Raw genomic sequence first — 21,302 nt, 5'->3', positions numbered from 1 at the left:
CCTACCTTAATTCCCAAAGAGCTCCACTTTAGAAATGTCTTGAGCATCGGCCACTGCAATTCTGAGTCCCGGGGGGACAGCTCAGACTTTCTGACAGGTCACATACGTGTGTGTGTGGGGAGGGGGGTCCTGAGGTCACAGCCCCAGCTTGGGTTACCGGATTCCCCCGGAGAGGCCGGGGCCGGGCAGACTCTCACCTGAGCAGTTCATAAAGCCCGTGGCCCCTGACGGATGGTTTCCTGCAGGCCAGAATTGATCTGTCATCGTTGTGATTTGTGAGGTGGGCTTGGGCCATGGGGGGGAGGGGGGAGAGAAAGGAAAAGAGAGGAAAAAAAGAAAAACTAAATAAAGGGAGCCAGCCAGCGCGCCAGCCCGGCCAAGGCTTTCGCGGCGCGGGGAGGGCCGCAGGCCCGGTCGTTTTATTTGATTTATTGGAAATAAAGTGGATCTTATTAACATTTTAATCAGGAGAACCTGCGCTTGCTGCCCGGGTGCAATTCCCTGCCCGGGGAGAGTGGACGCGGCCGGCCCTGCCCGCGGGGTTCGTGAGCCGGACCCCACCGGCCCGCAGAAGCGGGGTGCGCCCCCCCCTCGGCGAGGGCTCGCCGGCTCCGCGCGCAGAGCCATTGGAAGGAATCCGTCGCGCGAAGCCATTGGTCCTGGTCATCAGCCTCTGCCCAATGCTTTCCCGATGCTGCCGCTGATCCACTCGGGAAGTTGGCTGGCTGGCGAGGCGCGGCCGCCCCTCAAAGCCCGGCTCCCACGGAGAACATGCTCAGTGCAGCGGCGCGCGTGAGGCAGAGCGCCGCCGCCGCCGGCCGCGTCTAGTCGGCACCATGCAGCCGCCAGCGCCGCTGCTCCTGGCGGGCGCCCTGCTGTCCCAGGTAGGGAAGGGGCCGCACCGGGGGCCGGCCGGGCCGGGCGCGGAGGTGACCCCGGCCCCGCGGGTCCGGGGGGGGGGGCGGCCGCCCGCTCCCGCTGGCCTCGGGGGTCGCGGGCGTGCGCGGGTGTGCGCGCGCTCCGGGGCAGGAGGACGCCGCTGCGAGCCCCTCTCGCTCGCGGGGACCCCGTTCTCGTGGGGGGGAGCGAACTTCGGGGCGCCCCCTCCGCCTCCCCCGCCTCCGGAGGCTCCCGCGCTGCGGGGAGACTCAGTTGGAGACCACGCGAGCCCCCGAGTCTCGGGGCCGGCTCGCGGGCTGCCCGGCGTGGAGAGGCCGGGCCCAGCCGGGCACCGCCGACTTCCCGGGGCGCCGGCCCCGCGCCGCAGCCCGGCTGCCGCTGTCGCTCACGGCGCCGGCGCCCGGCCGCGCCCGCGCCCGCACCCGGGGGCGCCCGCCTCCCAGACCCGCGCCCGCACCCGGGGGCGCCCGCCTCCCAGACCCGCGCCCGCGCCCGGGGGCGCCCGCCTCCCAGACCCCGGGCCGGCCCGCGCCCCCACTGTCCGGCCGGAGCCCGGCGGTCGCCTCCGCCGCCTTCCCCGGGCGGGTGGCGCGGAGCGCGGGGAAAAGTTGAAGCCGGGCCCGCCCGGCTGCGGCTGCCCGTGAGCCCTCCCGCCGCGGCGGCCACCAGGGCGGTCCCCGCCGCGGCCCGGACCGAAGTTTGTGCGCGGAGAGGCGGCGCGGGGCCCGGCCGGAGGCTCGGGGCGCGGAGGGGCACGCCCAGCCCGCCCGGGCGCACTGAGCCGCCGCCAGCGGCTGGACGCGGGCCGGGGCGGCGGAGAGGAGGGGGGGGAGCGGGGAGGAGCGCCGCGCCCGGGGGGAGGACGGGCGTGGAGTTGGGCGCACGAGGAAGAGGCGCGTGTGCGAGTTGGGGATGACAGCAGCGGAGTCCGGGGCCCGGTCCCGAGCCCGCCACGTCCCCGAACGTGAGCCAGCAGCACCCCGGAAAGGCCCCGACCCGGGCGGCGGCGTCGGGTGCGGGCGGCCGAGGCCCGGCCCCGGACTCCCGGACGCGGAGCCAGCGCCGCCGTCACCCCGCGCTGCCCGCGACCAGGCGCCGCGCCTGCCCCAGATGGCGAGGCCGGCGTGGACAGCCCCGCCGCGCCCCGACGCCCCACGCGGGCGGCTCAGCTCGGACGCCGTGGGCCTGGGCGCGTTCCCCGGAGGCCGGCCCGGGGGGTCCGGGGGGCCTGGCGTCGTGGCCCTGACTCTCTTACGGGCCCTTTTCTGTAGGTCCCCGGCTCTCTTGGTGTCTTTCCACCTCGGCTCCCATCCCAGGCCTGCCCACAGTTGTCCCTCCTGGGAAGGAGACAAGCCAGGCGGGCGCCCCTGGGGCGGCGCCTCCGCAGGTGCGAAGCCAGGCGCGAATGGCCCGTCCAGAGGACGTTAGTTCCCTCGCGGCCCCACGGGCGTGATCAGGGCGGCTCCCACCTCCGGGCAGGCGCAGCGGGCCCGCGGGGGCGCAGGGGAGCTCCCCTCCGGCCGGAGTCCATGTGCTGCTCCGGCCAGCCGCCCCGGAGCCAGGGACCGAACCCCAGAGCCTGGCGGTCAACAGCAAAGCCGAAACTTTCCTGAGGCAGGGAACACGGAGGAAGGGGAACGCAGTGCAATCAAGCCCGGTGGTGCCCGGGCCGGCCTGGGCGCGTCTCCCACTGCGGTGGAGAGGCCCGCGCCCGGCTGGCCACGCCGCCCGCCCTGCGAGCTCATGGACGAAGTTGGCTTTTTGGCATTTGGGCAGGACCTTAGGAATTTTAACAGCCGGAAGCTGGCCAAGAGGAACCCTAGGCACCTCTCCTTTCCCCTGGAGTATTTTGGAAAAGACGATTCCAGAAGTGGTTTCTGAAATTTGGCTACGGTAGTGGATGGGAAACAAATTAAGAGAGGCACGAGCTAGAAAATCCACTGTAAATGTGGTTCTCTGCCCCGCAGCGGGAGCACTGAGGACTAGCCCCGAGCTTCTAACACCGCGTGAGTCATCCTCCAGGAATTAGGATTTTAGGGAGTGGTTCAGGTCTGGAGAGCCTCACAGTCAGCCGTGGAAATACTGAGATCTGCCTGGGAAGAGCTGACTTCAGAACCTTGATTTTTAGGATTTTGTGAGATCTCGTATCTTCTATCCATGTGCATTTTAAGAGCAGTGGTTTATTTCCTGAGCCTTTTTGGTCAGAGAGGAGACGCAGGAGGGGTAGAGGATGCCCCAGTACCATGTGGCAATTTATAACCTTCCAGAAGTCTGGGGGAAACAGAGATGTAAGTGGTGAGAGGAATCAAAGTGATAGAGGTCACATGACTGAACATATTTATGTTTTTATTACCTCCCAAAAGTGACTTAGTAGACTGTGATCTGGCTTTCCGCAGCTCCACGGTCTGTTCTACTGAAAGCCTCAAAAGTTCTCTTGGCCATTCTCTCCTGTTCTCCCTCCTTCCCCTTTCCTATCTTTAGCCTTGGTTTTTCGCCTGATAAAACCCGTTTCCTCCTGAAAGTATCCTCTGTGTGTTACAGAAAAATAGCCCAAACCAACATGCCCAGTGAGTGCATGATGGGAGGAACTGGCATTTGGGTGGATAAACAGCCCCTCTGCCTGAGGCTGACTCCCAGGTGAAAGTATAGCCAGGTGCTTGAAAACATCTCCCTTTCTTTTCCTCCCCAAATACTGTTGCTTGGGGAGTCCAGATAATTTCTCCCTTTTGGAAGGTAAGGAGAGACAAATTATGGATCTGATTCCTATTTGAATGGTAGTCATATCATGTAAATATCCTGAATACTCCCCCACGGTGCTCCTAGACATGGGCAGGGGCACGTGCTTGGCGCACTGTGTTTTGGTCTTGTTTCCATACCTGTTGAAAAGTTTCTCCAGAAGAGGGCTCCATTCACAGCATTACGAAATTCTGAATCTCCAGCTCGTATTTTTAGAGAACTTCAGTGGAGCGGCTCCATCAAAACAGAACCATTCTCCGTATTCCAGGTTATTTGCTACATGCTCCCCCAAAGGAGAAATCCTGTCATTGGTTTTTTAATTTTTTTTTCCCTGAGAGTATCTTTCCTTCTTTCTCTTTTTCCTTCACCCTCCTTGTTCTGGTTCTGTTCTCATTTATTCTTCAACTCTGCAAGCCCTCAACATATTAGAGCAAGAAAAATTTCCAAGGCTCCAGTACACAATACAGTGTGGAATGCAGGGGAGCTCTGAGATCTCCTGGCATTGGACTTCAGTTGGACTGGCCTTTCTTCTTTAGGCAGCTACAGGGCAGGAACCATTCTGCTTATGAAAGGAGGTAATCTTCCCAATTAGTTATCTACCCGGAAGAGAGAAGCAGGCGCCAGTGCCTCCTCGCTCCAACACCAGTTGAAAAGGAGAGGCAAGCATCCATCTGTCATCCAATTATAATAATCGGCTGGGCAGAATCAAATCAAGTGACCAGTGGTTTGGACATTGCTTCCATTTAGCTGTCAGCAAGGTGTCCACATGCCTGCGTGAATCTGGCCCTCTGAAGGGACGCTGCCAGTTCCGCTCCCTGCGGCCGGTCTGCTCTGCGGCCACAGCGTCTGGCTGGGCCACAGCATCCCGTGCACCCTGACAGGCCCCTGTGGTCGCCATGTCCTTGGTCTAGGGGGGAAGTCATTCTCTCACCCCAGAGGCAGAGGCAGCAATAGGGAGGCCAGGGAGAGAAGAGATGACATTTCAGACTGGGAGTGTGCATCTAGCCAGGGTTGGTGGAAAAGGACGGACTGCCCTTTGGCTTAGCAGGCTGGGTCACAGGTTGTCAGTTTGGTGTTCTCTGTTTCAGCACAGAAACTCTTGCTTCGCAGAGAGGTTGCACAGTGGCAGCCGCCGGCCAATGTTAGCCCATGGAACAACTTTTTTGGCCTAAAGCTTTTGAAAAGTAAGAAATTAAACATTAAAAAACAACCCAGGTTTCTCATGTTTCTTAAGAAAAAAAAATCAAGAGGTCTGACAAAAGACCTGCATTCCCACCTGGTCCACTTGGTTGGAGTTGAACTAACACTCCCCTCACCCCAGCATTAGACTTATGTGTATTATCATAGCCTCCACCACTGTCTACCACACCCATCCCACTGGACTCCCCGATTTTACCACTTTGCCCCTATAGCCGCATGACTTTGGGTCTCTTCAGCCCTGGTCAGATGGGCTCAGTGAGTTCCTCAGTGGTGGCCGCGGGAAGGACAGGCTAGCTTCTTTCTGATGCCTGTGGTACAAACACACTTCGTTGGAGGAGCAGTGTGACCAGGGGCTGTGACACTGCGGGAGATCTGTACCCTCAGTACCGTGGGGAACCGCTCGCAGCTTGTCGCTTCGTGTGCAGTAATTACATCCAGACGAGGAACACTGCAGCTCTGGGTCCTGGACTATCAGATTACCTAAAGGCCATCATGTATCAGCAGCTCAGACACTCCAGGATCACTGCGTGTCCCCCAGACCCTCCCACCCTGCATGTCGGTAGTGCTCGGCCAAGAGCCATCACTGCCCGTGGAGTACCGTGCATCTGGCACCGTCATCACGAGCATAGCTCACTCACAGGGTAACCGTCATCACATACTGTGGTGACTCCCCGTGCTTGGCCTTTCAAGGGCTGCTGTGGCACCGAGCTAGCAGTCAGCCTTTGTAACTCCATGGGGAAGTTTCGTGACGGCACGGTCCCAGGGCATCTTATGCCTGGGTACCGTCACCTGCGCTGCTGTCCTAGAGCTTGGACCATATAATATATGTTATATATAACAACACCCACTGTGGTTCTATATCCAGTGTTAAGACTACCATGGATGTTCTTAGCCCTGGAAGTGGGCTGCACGAATCTGGCTGCCTCCTCCCCCAGCAGCAGGTGAGACCCAGCGGACCCATGTGTTCCACAGCTACAGACCCTGAGGGTCTGGGGAAATAGAACCACAGACGCCTCTCAGATGGATATGTCTCTGCTGCCAGTTGCCCACAGAAGTCAAATCCCTGAAAATTAACATTAGCAACAGGCACGTTTTGACATGTCGTGTCTCATTTCAGAGACACCGACAAGAGCCACCGATCTTCTGCACAGGCACAAAGACCCTGTGTCTCCCAGCAGAACCCCGCTGGGCTGGGGAGGGGGGCGCAGCTGCTGCTCTACCACATGCCTGGGCAGGGCCAGGCCGGGCCGGAAATGAGTTCAGCTCTGCCGGGGCCCAGGGACCTTCGAAGGAATGTGGCCGCCGCTGTCCCTGCCCCAGAGTACCTCAGCCATGGTCTCCCCCCCCCCCCCCCCAGGGGCCAGGAACTGCTTTTGCGTGTAGTGTGATTGAGGAAGGATGTGGTTGATGCAAAGCCTTGAGCTTGGGTCCCTGGATTTGTCTCTCCCTCTGCTGCTTGGTGGGTCAGTGTAGGGTCTGCAGAGGGTTGCTGGACCCCACCAATTGGCCTGCGGCTGACGGGGGCTATACGGGCTCCCTTTCACCTGCCACAGTAGTGGGCGGCCTAGGCCATCAACCTCAGGAGTTGCAAGTTATGGCCGGTAGCCTGTTGTATAAATAGCTCTATTGGATCATAGCCACGCCTGTTCATTTATGTAACGGGTGCTATGAAAACAGAGGAAAGAGCGTCTGGCTCCCAAGCCCTGAAATATGTACTCCGCAGCCCTTTACAGAAAAAGTTAGCCGGCTCCTGACCTTACTCAAAATTACAACCAGACAGACAGCAGGAGACTCCCCAAAGGGCTGGGGTGAGGGGCTCCTGCCCTTGGCACGGTCCCTCCTGTGCCCTGGGAAGTTCACCTGGGGCCACACGGCCTCGGCAAACGTCTCGGGCAGCCATGGCGGACCTCCGATAGGCAGGCATGGCACATATGCCATCTGTGCGTCAGAGTCCAGCTGCTAATAAGGCAGGCAGGCTCTGGCTCTGCTCTCTTGGGGCTCAGCTTGGCAGCTGAGGGATCAATATCAATTAATGAATAATTTAAAACCAAGACAACCACTGTGGAGGGAGGAAAGGCAGTTGTGTGAGGTCATGCCATTCTACACACTGTGTGCGTCTGTGCTTTATCCTACACTTGTACTGAAACATACGCTCCTGTGGGCCACGTAGAGCTGCCTGACATGAGGGTAGGTGTGTCCCCAGGGCTCACAACAGTTCCTGGCTCATACTAGGCACTCGGCAGGCATGAATGAATGAACAGTGAGTGAATGAATATAAGAAAGGAGTGAAATCCAGATAGAGGGTTTGGGAGGCCTTGCCGAGAGGCCATCAGGCTGGGGGTGGGCAAGGCAGCCCAGGCAGAAGGCATATCCGGCGGAAAGAGCCTGGTCCAGGTAGTGCCGAGGGGTGGGCAGGAGGTGTTGGTCACTTTGAGGATTTTGGTGTTTGTCTCAGAGCACTGGCAGCCATTGAAGGTCACAAGGGGAGGAGAGGGTGTGGAGTGACACGGTCAGATTTCCATTTTGAAGAGGTCACACAGCCATGGCTGGAGTGAGGATGAGCGGAAGGGGAAGCCCGGCGAGGCTGGCGCTCCCTGGGTGCCCACCCAGGTGAGAGCGCAGGGGACAGACACATGGAGGGCTGATGGCGGCTGGGTTCAGAGACGGCTGGGTAAAGCAGGGCTCTAACTCTTCTAATGGTCAGGAACCAATTGCTCAAACAGAAGCTGAGGTGTTTGACTTTAGTGGAGGACCTATGAGGATGATCATGGGGTGTTAGCTAGACTGTGGAGCTGCAGAGGTGCCTGGGCCTCGTTACGCCGCGCTGTCAGACCCGGTCCATGCTGGGACTGTCCTTGCATGGAGTGACTGGAGTGCAGCCCCTGTAACAAACCAATCTCTGACACTTTTTATGCAAAAGATATTGGGAGAAACAGTACCAAGCCCTTTAATCATTTCTCGAACATTCAATCAGCAGCACTAGAAATATTTCTTACATGAAGCAAATAATGATCGACTACATTCAGCAGTCACTTTGCAAATGCTAACATGCCTTCATTTCACCTTATCAAGTATAGCGTTCATGACTCGTATGCTTCTGAGAATAGTACCAGAACATTCTGCTGGGTGCCAAGCAATACTGGAAATGTTTAGCAACTGGATCTCTCTCTCTCTCTCTCTCTCTCTCTCTCTCTCTCTCTCTCTCTCCCCCCTACACACACACACACCAAACCCAAACCAAGCTATAGCCATATGATTTGTGATGCTTGCAAATTACTGTGTGATATTGGGGCACCAACTCAAAAGGAATCTGGGAAGACAAAGTTGACTTCTGCAGAAGGGTGTGCCTTTGTCAGGAAGCCAAGTAAGCAAGCAAGCACGCTGGGCAGGCCTTCTGCCCAGCTTTGATCACTAACACGCTGCTGCTCTTTATTCTGATTGTTTGGAACTTAGGTTCACAATCTTGCAGAGCTGGCTAGTTTGAAAGGGGCTGAAAGTTTATCCAAGCAATCAACCCAAATCAGGACATCTGGCCTAGGTAGGAACTTGTCAGAAAAACAATTATTTCTCAGCTGGTACTCTACTACTTGTGCCATTCCTCCAGCTCCGGGAATAACAATTCTTGTAACAGGATGTGACTTAACAAAAATTAGCTTCTTGTAAGATGGCGGCTACCTTTAAAATGGTGGTGCTTACGTCAAATGGTCACTTGGACGAAAAGATTCTAACTCCCACGTAAATACCCTCACTATGGGTGGCTTTACCCTTCCAGCCAGGTTAGCAGTGGTCTCTAGGAAGCTATTAACTGACTCTGCACACCATAGACTTGGGCCTGAGCAATGGGCAGCCAGTAAAGGCCACATTACTTTGATGTAACCTACAGCAAAGTTCTTCCCTGTTCTCATCTGCAAAATGGACAAAATGGTGTTAAAACCCAGACAATCCTAGTTTGCTGTAAAGATGCTCACAGATGGTCACGATCACAGTCACCTTCAAGGAAACAGGTGTCCACATCTTCTCCATCACCCCAGAATCCACGACTCTGCTGTGGGCCCTGTGAAAGTGTTTGGTGAGTTTGATTCAGTCACTGAATGGAGTTTGATGTGTGAAAACAGTGTATTCTTGGTAGCATTGATTCTGAGCCAGCCTATCCTGCCTTTCTGCTGTCTTTCCTTCCTTTTCTTGTTGCTTCCTTCACAAAGAGGTTTACTTTGCCATATGCCAGGCTTTCAACTAAGCGATTCATGCTCAGGAGGGCTCATGAACAGTTGTCATCCCCTTTCAACAGCTGGAGAAGCCGGGGGACTCGTGGAACGGGCCTGGGATCACAGAGGAGGCAAGTGTGAGCAGGGATATGAGCCTGGGGTGTGTGTGTGTGTGCACACGCGCATGCACGCGCACATGCACGCACACACACACACCATGTTTCTGATAGCTTCAGCCAGTCACTAACTATGAACAGGTGTTTGGTAACTCAGAGGCCAACAGGCTGGGCAGAATCCCTGTTCTCACAGCTTTTATAGTCTAGTGAGAAACAGGCAAATAAGTTGCTGAAATAATTATGAATTTAGTGATAGTTCAATAGGAAATAGTTGCTGATATAGATAACAGAAAGGGGGTGCTGCTGGCTCACCCTTCCCTGATGTTCTTCTACCTTCTCTCCCTCCCTCCCTCCCTCCCTTTCTCTCTCTCTCTCTCTCTCCCCCACCCTCCCTCCCTCCTTCCCTCCCTCCCTCCCTCCCCCATCCTCCCTCCTTTCCATCTTTTCTTCTCTGCTCCTTTTTCCCTGTTTTCTTCTTTCTTCGCCTATTTTTTAAAATACATACCAAGTGCCAAGAATGCTGCTAATCTGGGAGTGCTGAGCTGGACACAGCACCCTGCCTAGCACAGGGAAGGAGCTGGTCTGGAATTGGAGCCTGTGGGAGGGTGAGGAGCTGGGGTCTCAGTCTGCTTAAAAGAGTTGAGGAAACTCCAAGCTTTGCGCGTGGGTCTGAACCCTGGCCCAGACATTTGCCTGCTTGTGTGGCTGCCATAAGTTACTCATCGCCCGCTCTTCTGTCTCCCCTCTTTGCTTACACAAGTAAAGGAAGGAAATATCTATACCTGCCCTTCAAAAGTTTTGTGAGGAGTGAAAAGGGTGTATATGGACCTCATCCCGTGACTGCCATCTGTGAGGGGGCCTAACAAATGTCGGATGTATTAACTTTTGAGCATTGTGCTCTTGGGAAGTTGAGAGTACACTGTGACGCCAGGAGGGGTGGGGAGTACATATTTGAAAAGCACGGCTGTTAAAAATAAAGTTTGTTCCCCAGGGAGATTCTCATATTAATCGGTCCCCAAAGATTGTTCCCCTGGGGCTTTCATGCCTCATAAAAATCATTTGATCTTCTAGATGTTTTCTGCCAAGCAGCTGGTCCCTGGAGGCTTGGTTAGGGTGGTGTGAGCACATGTGTGTACACGCACCAGTGTTACGAGTACCTATTACTTATTATGATTATCTTAACTACCTCAGGATAGCTACAGTTTTCCATAGCTGCAGGTGTCCCTTGTGTACACGAGTTCAGATCCTTGTCACAGCCCCTAGAGATAACTGTTCTCCCCTAGGTTTTGTGGGTGGTGGCAAGCTGTGGGTGTTTGAGTCCTATTTGCCCAGGGTCCTCAGGTTCACGGAGAAACCACGTGTTTCGCCTGCTGGGCACGCTTCTTCCCTTCTACGTTGTGCTAGTGTATAAAAAGCCTCCGTCTTCCGAGTCTGTCCTCCATCACTTCACCATTATGTAACAATTCACTCTTTTGTTGGTTTTGTTCTCTGATTTTTCCCAAAGCCAGAACGGCTGCCTGGGATGCCCTCGTTTCTTGAGTTTCTGGTTTCTAAAAGGTGGATCTGGGTCTTCGCTTTCTGCCTGGGCACCTGGAGCAGTCTTCGGAACTGGGTTAGCCCAGGGTTTTTAGTGTTCTTTGCCTCAGAGTCTGGCTTTTGGCCAGGGCCAAACAACCCACACACACCCAGCAAGAAGAGCCACCCCAGCAAGAATGGCCCAGCAGCAGGGCCCGGATTGGGTGTGGCTCAGCCGAAGTTCCACAGTGCACGCAGTCCCTGCCTCTGCGGGGCTCTGTGTGTCTCCCAGTGCCAGTACCTCCTGCACCCTATCGTGGGTGGTGTTTTCCCCAGTCCAGGCAAAACGACTGTATGGCCGATGGCCAAATGGAGTCACAGGAATTTGCAATGTGTTGCAACCGGACTGCATCTAACTCGAAGTTTAGCTCTGTTTTCTCAAAACAGACTTTCGTGATAAATCCTTTTAGTTTAAGTGTGTCTGGTCAGGTAGCCATTCACTAAGCAAGCACTAGGCTCTGACAGTGCCTGCCACCCTTCGACAAGCAGGATAGAGCAGCAATGCTGCCTGTTCCCATAGAACTTCCACTGGACAGACGCTGTTTGCGTGCCAGATTCCCATAGCTTCACACGCCCGGTCCCCCACGAACTTGCTGGCTCCTTCTGCTGCCCTCAGTGGGCTGACGTCTGTGCGTCCCTCTGTGCATGTCATGGGTGACTAAGACATTCCCTCGGCAGACTGTCGGTGCGTGGGAGCTGAGGGTGTCCGCGAGAAGCATGGTCGCCTGACCACCCTCCGAGAGTGTATGATCTAACAGGGAGAAAGATAAAAGTGAGAGTAAGCAAGTGTGATAACTTGGCCTGGAGAAAAGCTGTGAGAAAACGTTGAGGGACACGGAGGATGGTTCTTAGTTTGTTTGCCATGCTTTCTCGGACTGAGGACCTTTTGTTCTGGTGCAGTAATCTTTGTAGTTCTTAGGGAGATGTCTTATCATTTGTGAAATGAAGGTGGTAATAAATCAAGGAAAGTTTTATCCTTACTGATAAAGTGGTATCAGTTAATGTCTGTTTGTTCCTTACTCTTTTTGTTGAAATTTTATCTAAAATATTATTAGCAATTATTTAAGTTAGGGGAAGGTAATTTTAAATGGACTTTTTAAAAAATGGCAATACAGTAAATATATAGTCATTCTTGTAGTCATTCAAATGTAGACTAACATGTAGGATAACAGTTGCTAGAGAAGTAAAATCAAATAGGCTAGGCTGCATTTCAATTAAGCTTCATTTCCAAAAATAGGCAGAGATGGGTTTGGGCCTTGGTCTATCGTTTTCTGAGCCTTGACCCTGACCATTAGCTACCTCATGAGTTGGTCAAACTAGGACAAGGAGAGGTGGGTGGGTGGAGCAGAGGTCAGGAAAAGAGACCAGCATTTTCTTTGGCCTTTGTTTCCATGAAAATTGTAGTAATTCTTTAGAACACATATCGCTGGATTATAGGTGTTAACTCTCATCAAGGTGAGGATGCTGGTAGTCATTTAGAGCTCGTAGTCCTTAGACCAGCTCTAAAATATCTGAAAGTGTGGCTGCTATGGTAGTTGTCTGGGCTGCATTCCTGAGGCTTTCTTACTGCCCACAGGCATCACGGTGTTCAGCCCTGTTGCTTGGCTTGTGTTCCCACAAACAGGGGTAGAGACATGGGGCTGGGGGCAAGGGCTGGCTCGAGAGGCAATCCGGCATTCAGAAGTGGAGTGAGATGAGAAAAAGAAGCCAGTGAAGACTGTCATCAAGATGGCGCCGGTACGGCCACAGAAATTAGGGCTCATGGTCGCCCTGAAAAAAAAAGAAAACTCTGTACAACTCACTTTAGAATTCTCCCTTTGAGTGACAAGGGGTGGGGTGGATCTCCCTGGGCCCACCTTCCATTGCGGGATCAGCCCCTTGGCAGCTGCAACCATTAACTCCGTGCTTCCAGGCCAAGCCGTTGCTGGAGGCTCAGAGGAGCATCTATTACCCTGGAGGGGTCCTGAGCCGCAAAGCGGAGAGGCTGGCAGGCACTGGACGCTCAGCGTGTGCCCTCAGCATGGACGTGGGGTTCCACCTGACACACTCGGGTCCCTGGAAAATCCCTCAGTAGAGCCCAGGAGAGCAAGAAGAGTTAGGGTGTGTGTGTGTGCGTGCGTGCATGCCTCTGTGTGTGTGTGTGTGTGTGTGTGTGTGTGTGTGTGTGTGTGAAATCTTTTGATGTTGGTTGAGCACCCACCTGCAGATATTCTCTTTCCCACTAGATGGTACCAGCATGCCAAAGCCCTGGGAAGCTACCTCAGGGCCTCCTCTTTGACGTGGAATGTAGTCCTACTACTTTCAGACGATTAATAGATCAGCAAGCCAAGGCCAGAGGAATGGATGGTAGCAGTTTCGGGAGCAGCAGACAGGAGGAAAGCAGAGAATCTGGAAAATTACCCTCATACACTCATTCAGTCATTAGTCAACACACATTACTGCGGAGGGCTTGCTGTCCTTCTAGACCAGGAACATGGACATAACCAGGCATCTTGCTCGCACACTGGATGGGAAGGAGATGGTGTGAAGTGACTAGGTGGATGTACAATGTCTGTCAGGTGACAATGAGGGCTGTGAGGAATGATGGAGCAGGCTAAGTGGTGGCCGGGCCAGAGGGAGGCCCCAGCCTTTCCCTATTCTGCCTACTGGCTGTAGGAGGAGAGATGGCTCCCATGCTCCCTAGCCCAGTTCTGCCACTCATGGCCCCTCTGATTCTGCGGCTTGATTTTGAAAGGGGACTGTGAGCTTGAGGAGGGCAGAAATGGCTCTTGACCAGTGAATGTTGGCCAGTTGGAGGCAGTTGCAGCGAAACCCCCAGCTCTGTGGCTTGCGTGCTGTTGGTTGATTCTGCCCATCTGTTGTTGTAGATTTCATTCATCTGGAATAATGGTGAATTGTGATTGTTGACATACAGTAGAGCTGAATTTTACTCAGAGGTTGGGTTGTAAAGTCAGGGTTCAAAGCAAACACAGAATTGTCATTAACCTTGAAATCTTTGTAAGTTGCCCATTAAAGCACAGCGCACATGGTTTTGTGTATGCAGCCTCGTGTGGTAATCAATGTGGAACGATGTATAATGCATGCCGTAATGTACAGTGCATAATAAACAATATATGCAAGATGTAATTTTCCAGCACTTAATTGCAGTATTTACATTGTTCTTTTCTCTTCTCTGTCTCTCCCTGGTCGAAGAGCTGGGTTTACATTAGTTAAATGTGCATATGATAGAAGTTCGCTGTATCTCTTCAGTGAGGTTCTTCATTACATCTCCCACCCGGCAGTAGTTGCTTCCTCTGCTGTGCTCTGCTTCAGTCTGGGTTCCTACCAGTGGCATGCCTTGAGCCGGGGAGCTGCGTGTCGGAATCCCAGCAGCGGTCCTGGAGGCGGTGGCTGTGAGGGGGGCTTCACCTGGATTCTGTAGACACACAAATCAGCCCGCTTACCCCTCTTAATGACACTTCCAATATCTACTGTGATTCTAACTCCATGTCACAGATAGGGAGCCCAGTATTCCTGATAACAGTCACACAGCTATGCAGCTTTGGGGCTGGGGTTCAGATAATTCTACCTGCTTTATGATTTCAGGCAGCAGATGAGCTGTCTGGAAGAGGCAGAGGCCCAGCCGAGCAGTGGTTTCCTGGCACAGAGTGACTGCTGACGGATGTGGGGTTCTTTGTGGGTGGGGAACGTGTAACTGGAGTGGTGGTGCCTGCACGCCTGTCCACATTCTGAGCACACTCAGAGCCACAGAGGGGTATATTTAAGAGTGAGCTTTATATTGTGCCAATGCTGTCTCCGTACAGCTATTACTAAGCAGTTAAGCAGGCAGCCCTAGGGCAGGAAGTCCAAGCTCAGGACTGCTGCCTGCTCCATTTCTGAGTTCACATGGCCCTTTCTACAGGTACTCACCATGAGAGGTGCCATTCTTCTTCTCTAGACAAAGCTGCTCCACAGAAGGGCCCTTTAGCCATCCCCCATCCCATCGTAGAGACCAGAGAACGGGAGGAAGGCGCTGAACAATTGGGGGCTGGCAAGTGGCACTGCCAAGACTTCGACGCAGCCATTCTGGGCCGTGGCTCCCAGTCCTGCTGGCCACACCTGGACTCGCGCCCGGTCCAATCCATGGAAAGCGACCCAGGAGGTCTAGAGCTGCAAGTAACTTCAACCCACTAGCAGCAAAGCCAGGTTCTTCACTTCCATTTTGCTGATTTGTGAGGTGGATTCTAGAACCATCTTTGTCTCAATCTTCCTGGACATTTCTGATATGGGAGTGGGAGGGCTGGCAGTAAACCCCGAGACTGTGGGAAGAGGAGATGCATTCGAGTGGCTGACTTTTAAAAGTAGTAAGTGGACCAAGAAAGCAAAGGAGGGAGAGAGGGAGAAAAGGAGGGGAAAAGGGAGAGAAAGAAGAGGAGGAGAGAGAGGCACGCTACTCTTCACCATGTTGAAGTCGATAGCAGATTCTAGAAGGATTTAGGATTTTTCCAAATTACCATGGCTGTTGGGCACCCCTTGGCTGGTTCAGCTGGAGAGTCTGACGGCACGGTAATGAGAAGGCAACCTGAGATCCCAGCCCAGGCCTCCTGACAGCCGCTCATCCTCCAGCTCTGGCGCTCCACCCCCTCCAGCCGCGCTGTCCCAATCGGGCTCCTTTGATTCCCAAGTCCCCTGCACCATGTAATTTGCTCCTCTCTGCCCTCATCTGTGGGTTAATTACTTAGATTTTTCTTTCATGTTTAAATGCAGAGTGACAAAGCCATGATCTATACCCAGTGCAACAAGAAAGGGCAGCCAAGGGGTCCTCTCTTGCCCAGGCCCAGGGCAGTCCTTGTGTTTGCAGCCAGAGGTGTGGAGACCGCGTAAAGGCAAAGCTGAAGCACTATCTGTGCCTTCCTGGGTCTGAGGCCTGGACAGGCAGGCGTAGTTAAGCTGGGCAGAGGGCTAGGAACTGACCATCTCAGATCTAGAACCTCAGAGCCTCAGGGGAAGGGGAGGAGGAGGAAGGGCTCTGACAGAGATCTGGTGTCCTGGGTGACAAGGGGACCAGGCAAAGCCGCCGGGTCTCTGTGCTTTTCCTGGTAATTTTTCCACTGCAGAATTTTCAGAGCGTTCCACAAAATAAGAACACACTGACCATATATGAAATCTGTTACCCAGAGGAAGTGAGCAAGGAGGAACTGAAGACGTCTCTGTTTCTCAGCGTGTGGTTAGGTTCCAAGGAGTATGTGCCCTCACCATGCCTCCCAGCCCCACCCAAGTACCCAGACTAGGTCTCCAGGTAGTAATTCCCAGAATACCCATGGTGCTTAACAAAAAGCTGTCAGGAGGCAAGGATCTCCGAGCTTGGGCCTCCAGCAGGCCCAGCACCCAGGGTCAGCCACAGCTGCTAGTCTGTCAGAAAAGCACACTCTCCAGCCCGGATCCACCGAAGTTTTGAGCCTCTGGAAGTGGGTCTAGAAATGAGTGTTTGCAGAGTTTGCAAACCTGAAGGAACATCAGAATGGCTTCTAGGCAGGAAGCCTATCCACAGTAATTCTTTGGTGCCCTGCTGAATGTCAGTTCCCTTCCTGATGCCTGACCTGATGATTGCACGTGAAGTGTGGCCTGAACCAGTGGTTCTCAACCAGGGGCAGCCATGCCCACAGGGGACCGTTCTCAGGGTGAGGGGAGCAGGGGGCTACTGGCGTCTGGTGGGCAGAGGCTGGGGAGGTTATTCAAGACTCTCCAATCAGCATGTCAGGCCTGTGACCACAAACCACCCCAAGCCAGAGGTCAGTAGTGCTGAGGCTGAGAAACATTGGCCCAACACAGACGTCCTGCTCACACCACACCTGTGCTACTGTGGTCTCGACGTGTTCTTCGTGTGAGCAGGCAGGGTGTGAAGTTGGGTCTGTGTGAAAGAGGCCTGGCAGCAAGCCACCATTCAGGTGAGAGCGTTCAGAAGGCAAGACTGCATTCCAGGTGAATTAAACTGAAATCCATTCCTTTGTGAGGAAATAGAGAGATGTTAATGAAAATTTCAAAGGGCATTTAAAGCAAGGGTCATTATGAGCAATTTAATCAAGAAATGGTAGAGTGAGTTTGCTGACTAAGTGAGTTTCACTTAGTATGTGAAATGCCCAAATTGTTGGGGTAGGTGTTTTGCTACAGAAGCTGTTTGCATTCCTGGTGGACAAAACTTGGCCAGTTAGCTACTGGTTCTGAGACATTGTCACTGGTTCTGAGACAACGTCACTGGTTCTGAGACATGGCTGCTGATTCTGGGACATCACTGCTGATTTTGAGGCGTTGTCACTGGTTCTGAAACATAATCACTGGTTCTGAGACATCACCATTGGTTCTGAGACATCGTCACTGATTCTGGGACATCTCTGCTGAATTTGAGACATCGTCACTGGTTCTGAGACATCGTCACTGGTTCTGAGATATCACCACTGATTCTGGGACATGGCTGCTGATTCTGGGACATCACTGCTGATTTTGAGACGTTGTCACTGGTTCTGAGACATCGTCACTGGTTCTGAGACATCGTCACTGGTTCTGAGACATCGTCACTGATTCTGGGACATCACTGCTGAATTTGAGACATCGTCACTGGTTCTGAGACATCACCACTGGTTCTGAGACATCTCATCAGAACCAAGAAGAAGAAGCTATCTTCAGGTGGCCGTTGTCCCAGGAGCAGATTCAGTGGATGTGCCACCAATCATTTGGGCCCTATTTACAAGCTTTGAGTAACCTTTCTGACTCTTTGGACCTATGGTTTTCAGTTTACCAGTCCTTCCTTACTGGAAATGGTCCTTACTAGTGGGGCTTAGGCAGTGGTAAGGAGAGAGTTCAGGAGGCCAAGGCCCTCGTGTGAAGAGATGGCTATCTCTGACCAGCTTTTCCTAAAGCATGGATTGCTGGGCGCGCTCCATCAGCGCCGTGAGGTGGTTCTTATGGACATTCCATTTACACATGAGTCAGAGAGGGGTCAGGCATGTCAGTTGAGGGTGGAGCAGAGGAAGAGAAGAAGAGAAGGGATCGAGTCTGCAGGGGGAGAGGCAGAACCAGAGAGACAGTGTGACCATCTCATGGGAAGCATGAATGCAAATTTGGGACAGAAATGCGGCATGTTTGGGGGCAACAAGAGGGCTTCTCTGGGCGACAGTGAATGTGAATGTAGTGTGAAATTGGATCAGAGCTGCAAAGATGACTGTTATTAATAGCATCACTGTTATTCTAGCTACGGGATCCTATGGTGGCTGCAGGCAGTGTCTGGCAGTGCACCGTGACTATTAAGAGCCCAGGAAATTGGCAGATGGGAAGAAGGTAGAATTACAGTTGGAATTCCGTTCTGCCTCATAAGCTGTGTGTTCATGTACTGGTGGCTTAACCTCTCTGTGTCTTAGATACCAGACCCATGAAATACGGACAATGAATGATACCTACTAGGTATTGGGAGATTCCCCAAGAGCAAGTTCTGAGAGGAGGATTGGAGCACAGTGAATTCACTAGGGAAGTGATCCGGGGAAACTGTTGGGGGTGGGAAGCTGAGGCAGGCAAGGGCAAAGACATGCAAAGGGTTGGTTGTGCACGCAGTAACTGCGGCAGGTGCCTGGACTGAATCCCCAGGGGCCTCGGGGAAGCAGTGTGGAATATCCACTTCAGTGTCAGTCTGGCGGGTGTGATGGGAGGGCTGCCCCAGGTTACATTGGTTTTGAGACCACCAGGCTGCTTTCAGATATGCTTTGGGCTCCGAAAAAGTGCTCCGCAGAGCGGTGTGGCACCTCGCCATCAGCAGATGCGCCAGCCCTCTACGGAAAGGCCAGAGGAGACGTGGGTGTGGGGGAGGCCAGAGGAAGCCAGGAGAGTCTTCTGGGGTCAGCACCAAAAGGCACAAGAGCAGTGTGCCCTCTGCACCAGGAATCTGTAGCTAAGAAGTTAAGGAAACGGCTCGGCACTGAGAAAGCTGCGCAGCGATGCTCCTGTGTATTATACGTGATGGCACAAATTGGAACTAGCAATAACTGCCAGCCCTTATCGAGCGGCTGTCATGCGCTTGGTGCGATAAATGTTGTACAAATAGGTTAAATTCCAAGCACTAGTAAAGCAGCTAAGTGACTCGGTGGAATATTACACGGCCACTAAAGAAGATGGTTATGAAGACCATAATGACAGGAGAACATCTAAGTGGGAAATGAGTACTGGGCAGTAAATGAGAGGGAGAGTAGGGTTCTTCCTGAGCACAGCAAGCCTGCGCACCTGGGAAGGAGGGTGGGCCCGGAGGACGTCTGTCAACCTTCTGACTGCCCTTTGGTTCCTATAAGGGGATCCTGAATGATTTTTTTTCTCTCTAGTTTACAAATATCCATTGATGTGCTTGTATTACAGTTATAATGGGAAAAAATAGGAGAAAATTGAAAAAGTAAAAGAAATGGGGGGCCCTAAAACTAGATTGTAGAGAATCCAGTAGAGGTTTTGGGAGGGAAATAATATAATGGAAACTATTTCAGAGAAATGAATCTGGGGGCAGTGTGGAAGATGGATTGGATCAGGAAGGCCCAAGGCAAGAGTCCAGCTTGCAAACTAATAAAGGTCACAGCCAGCAGAGAGGAAAGATTAGTTTGAGAGGCTTGGAAGTCAATGAGATGATGAGGGAGGAAGAGAGCAGCAGCAGAAGTGCGGCTAAGACTTTTAAGGCTAAGGGGGTAAAATTCTCAATAGAACAGGTAGATACGGGTTTAAATACACTTTTAAATACATCCGAGCCAGGTTTTTTTATGTCTGTTCTCTCATTTAAACCTAACAATGACCTCATCCTTGTTTTGCAAGCAAGGTAATAAGAGATTAGGGAAATAAGGCCACTTGCCCAAGTTCACAGTGAATCTGAGCTTCTGTGAATGGATGGATGGATGGATGGATGGATGGATGGATGGATGGATGGATGGGTAGGAAGATGGTTGAATGGGTGGGTGGAAAGATGGATAGATGGGTGGCTGGGAAGATGGATGGATGGATGGAACAGTAGGTAGTTAGAAAGATGAATGAATCAGTTTTGGGGTAGGTAGACAGTTGGATGGACAGGTGGATGGATAGATGGGAGCATGGACAAAGGGGAGATTGGATAGATCAATAAATGAGTGAATGGTTAGAGGAAGATGGAGAAATAGATTGATAACTAGGTAAGAAAGGAATAGCACTAGATGTTACAATGCTAAAGTAGATAAAAGGAATTCAAGAAGGAAACAACAGATACTATTAGGTGGTATTGAAAGAAGGTAGTAAAGAAGAAAAATACTAGATTTTCAGGAAGAAAGAGTGGCCACTGTCATCTTTAAGAAGGTCATATCAGTCAAGTACTAGAAATTAGTCTTAGGCAACTTTGGGAGACTGAGGAGCCGGGACATTTTGGGAGGAACCTATAAAACGACTAGTCAGATGATTGAATATGAAAGTTTAATAACAGGTGTGAGTTTAAGGAACAGAGTCAATAAGAGGAAGGAGGGATGATGTAAGATAGGAAGGGGAGGAGAGGAGAAAGGAGGTCTAGGAAAAATGGAAAAAGAAGTCATTACTGACGAAGAATGAGGACAACTGGAAGTCTAGAACGGGTCAGCTCCAGTGTCCTTCTGATAATCTTGTAATGGTCTTTCCCTCACACTGCCACCGTGTACAGCAAGAGGCTCTCAGGAGGATAAACTGAAGCATGACACATTGTCGGACAGTACTTGACATATTCTAGGGCAAAATGGGGCCAGGCTCCTGTGACTTTGATGATCACCATCAGCGCCACTTCCTGGGAAGGAGCCTTGATCTATAGATCAATGGCGCTCCCTGAGGCCTGATATGGTGGTCCACGCCAGTATTCCTAGCTTCTCAGAAGTCTAAGATCTGTAGTATCGTGGTTTGAGACCAGCCTGGGCAAAAGTTCTTGAGAGTCTATCTCTAATATAAGTGTGGTGTTGTGCATCTTTCATCCCACCTACCTGGGAAGTACAAATAGGAGGATTGCAGTCCAGGGCAGACTGAGCAAAGAGGAAGCCTATTCAAACTACAGTTAAAGTAAGCCAGATGCTAGTACTTATACCTGCAACCCCAGCTACTCAGGAGGCTGAGATCCAAGAAGGTCAGGGTTTAAAACCAGACAAGGCAGGAAAACACTTGAGACTCCAATTCAGAAGGCAAGGCTGGAGGCATGACTCAAGTGGTAGAGTGCCAGCTGAGCGAGCAAGCTATACAACCAAGTGCAGGGTCCTGAGTTCAAACCCCAGTACCACCTCCTCTTTCCCCAAAGACATCGTTCTCCCTCACTGATGACAGGGTAACAGCGATTAAGATGCATTGTTCTCATAAGCTGATTTATTGGATGGTAACTCCTCTGTCCAACTACTTAAAGATAACAACAACAACAATGATAATACAAGAACATAATAACAGAAAAGAGCATATTCCCCGAGAAACTGCATCTAGCACCCCAGCATTGTGCTACCCGCCACAGAAAGTAGACATCTTTGATGGAAGAAAATTAATTTTGTGCAAGACACGGTGCGTAGCCACGGTGTGCAACTTTGTCGGTTGGAAACGA

The 21,302-nt window shown here is 52.6% G+C and overlaps 1 protein-coding gene across 1 annotated transcript in view; it reads left to right on the top strand.

Moving 5' to 3' along the window:
• The first annotated feature begins 738 nt into the window (after positions 1-738).
• Positions 739-21,302, top strand: part of LOC138823539 (cadherin-13) — a 711,572-nt gene continuing 691,008 nt past the window's right edge. The window contains exon 1 of the mRNA XM_070016920.1: positions 739-884. Coding sequence (XP_069873021.1) covers positions 837-884 — 48 coding nt within the window. The 5' untranslated portion in view covers positions 739-836. The remainder of the gene's footprint in view (positions 885-21,302) is intronic.

This window comes from Dipodomys merriami, unplaced genomic scaffold (genome assembly GCF_024711535.1).
Source record: "Dipodomys merriami isolate MVZ:Mamm:240054 unplaced genomic scaffold, mDipMer1.0.p SCAF_120, whole genome shotgun sequence".
NCBI lineage: Eukaryota > Metazoa > Chordata > Mammalia > Rodentia > Heteromyidae > Dipodomys > Dipodomys merriami.
This window is presented reverse-complemented; position numbering and strand designations above follow the sequence as displayed.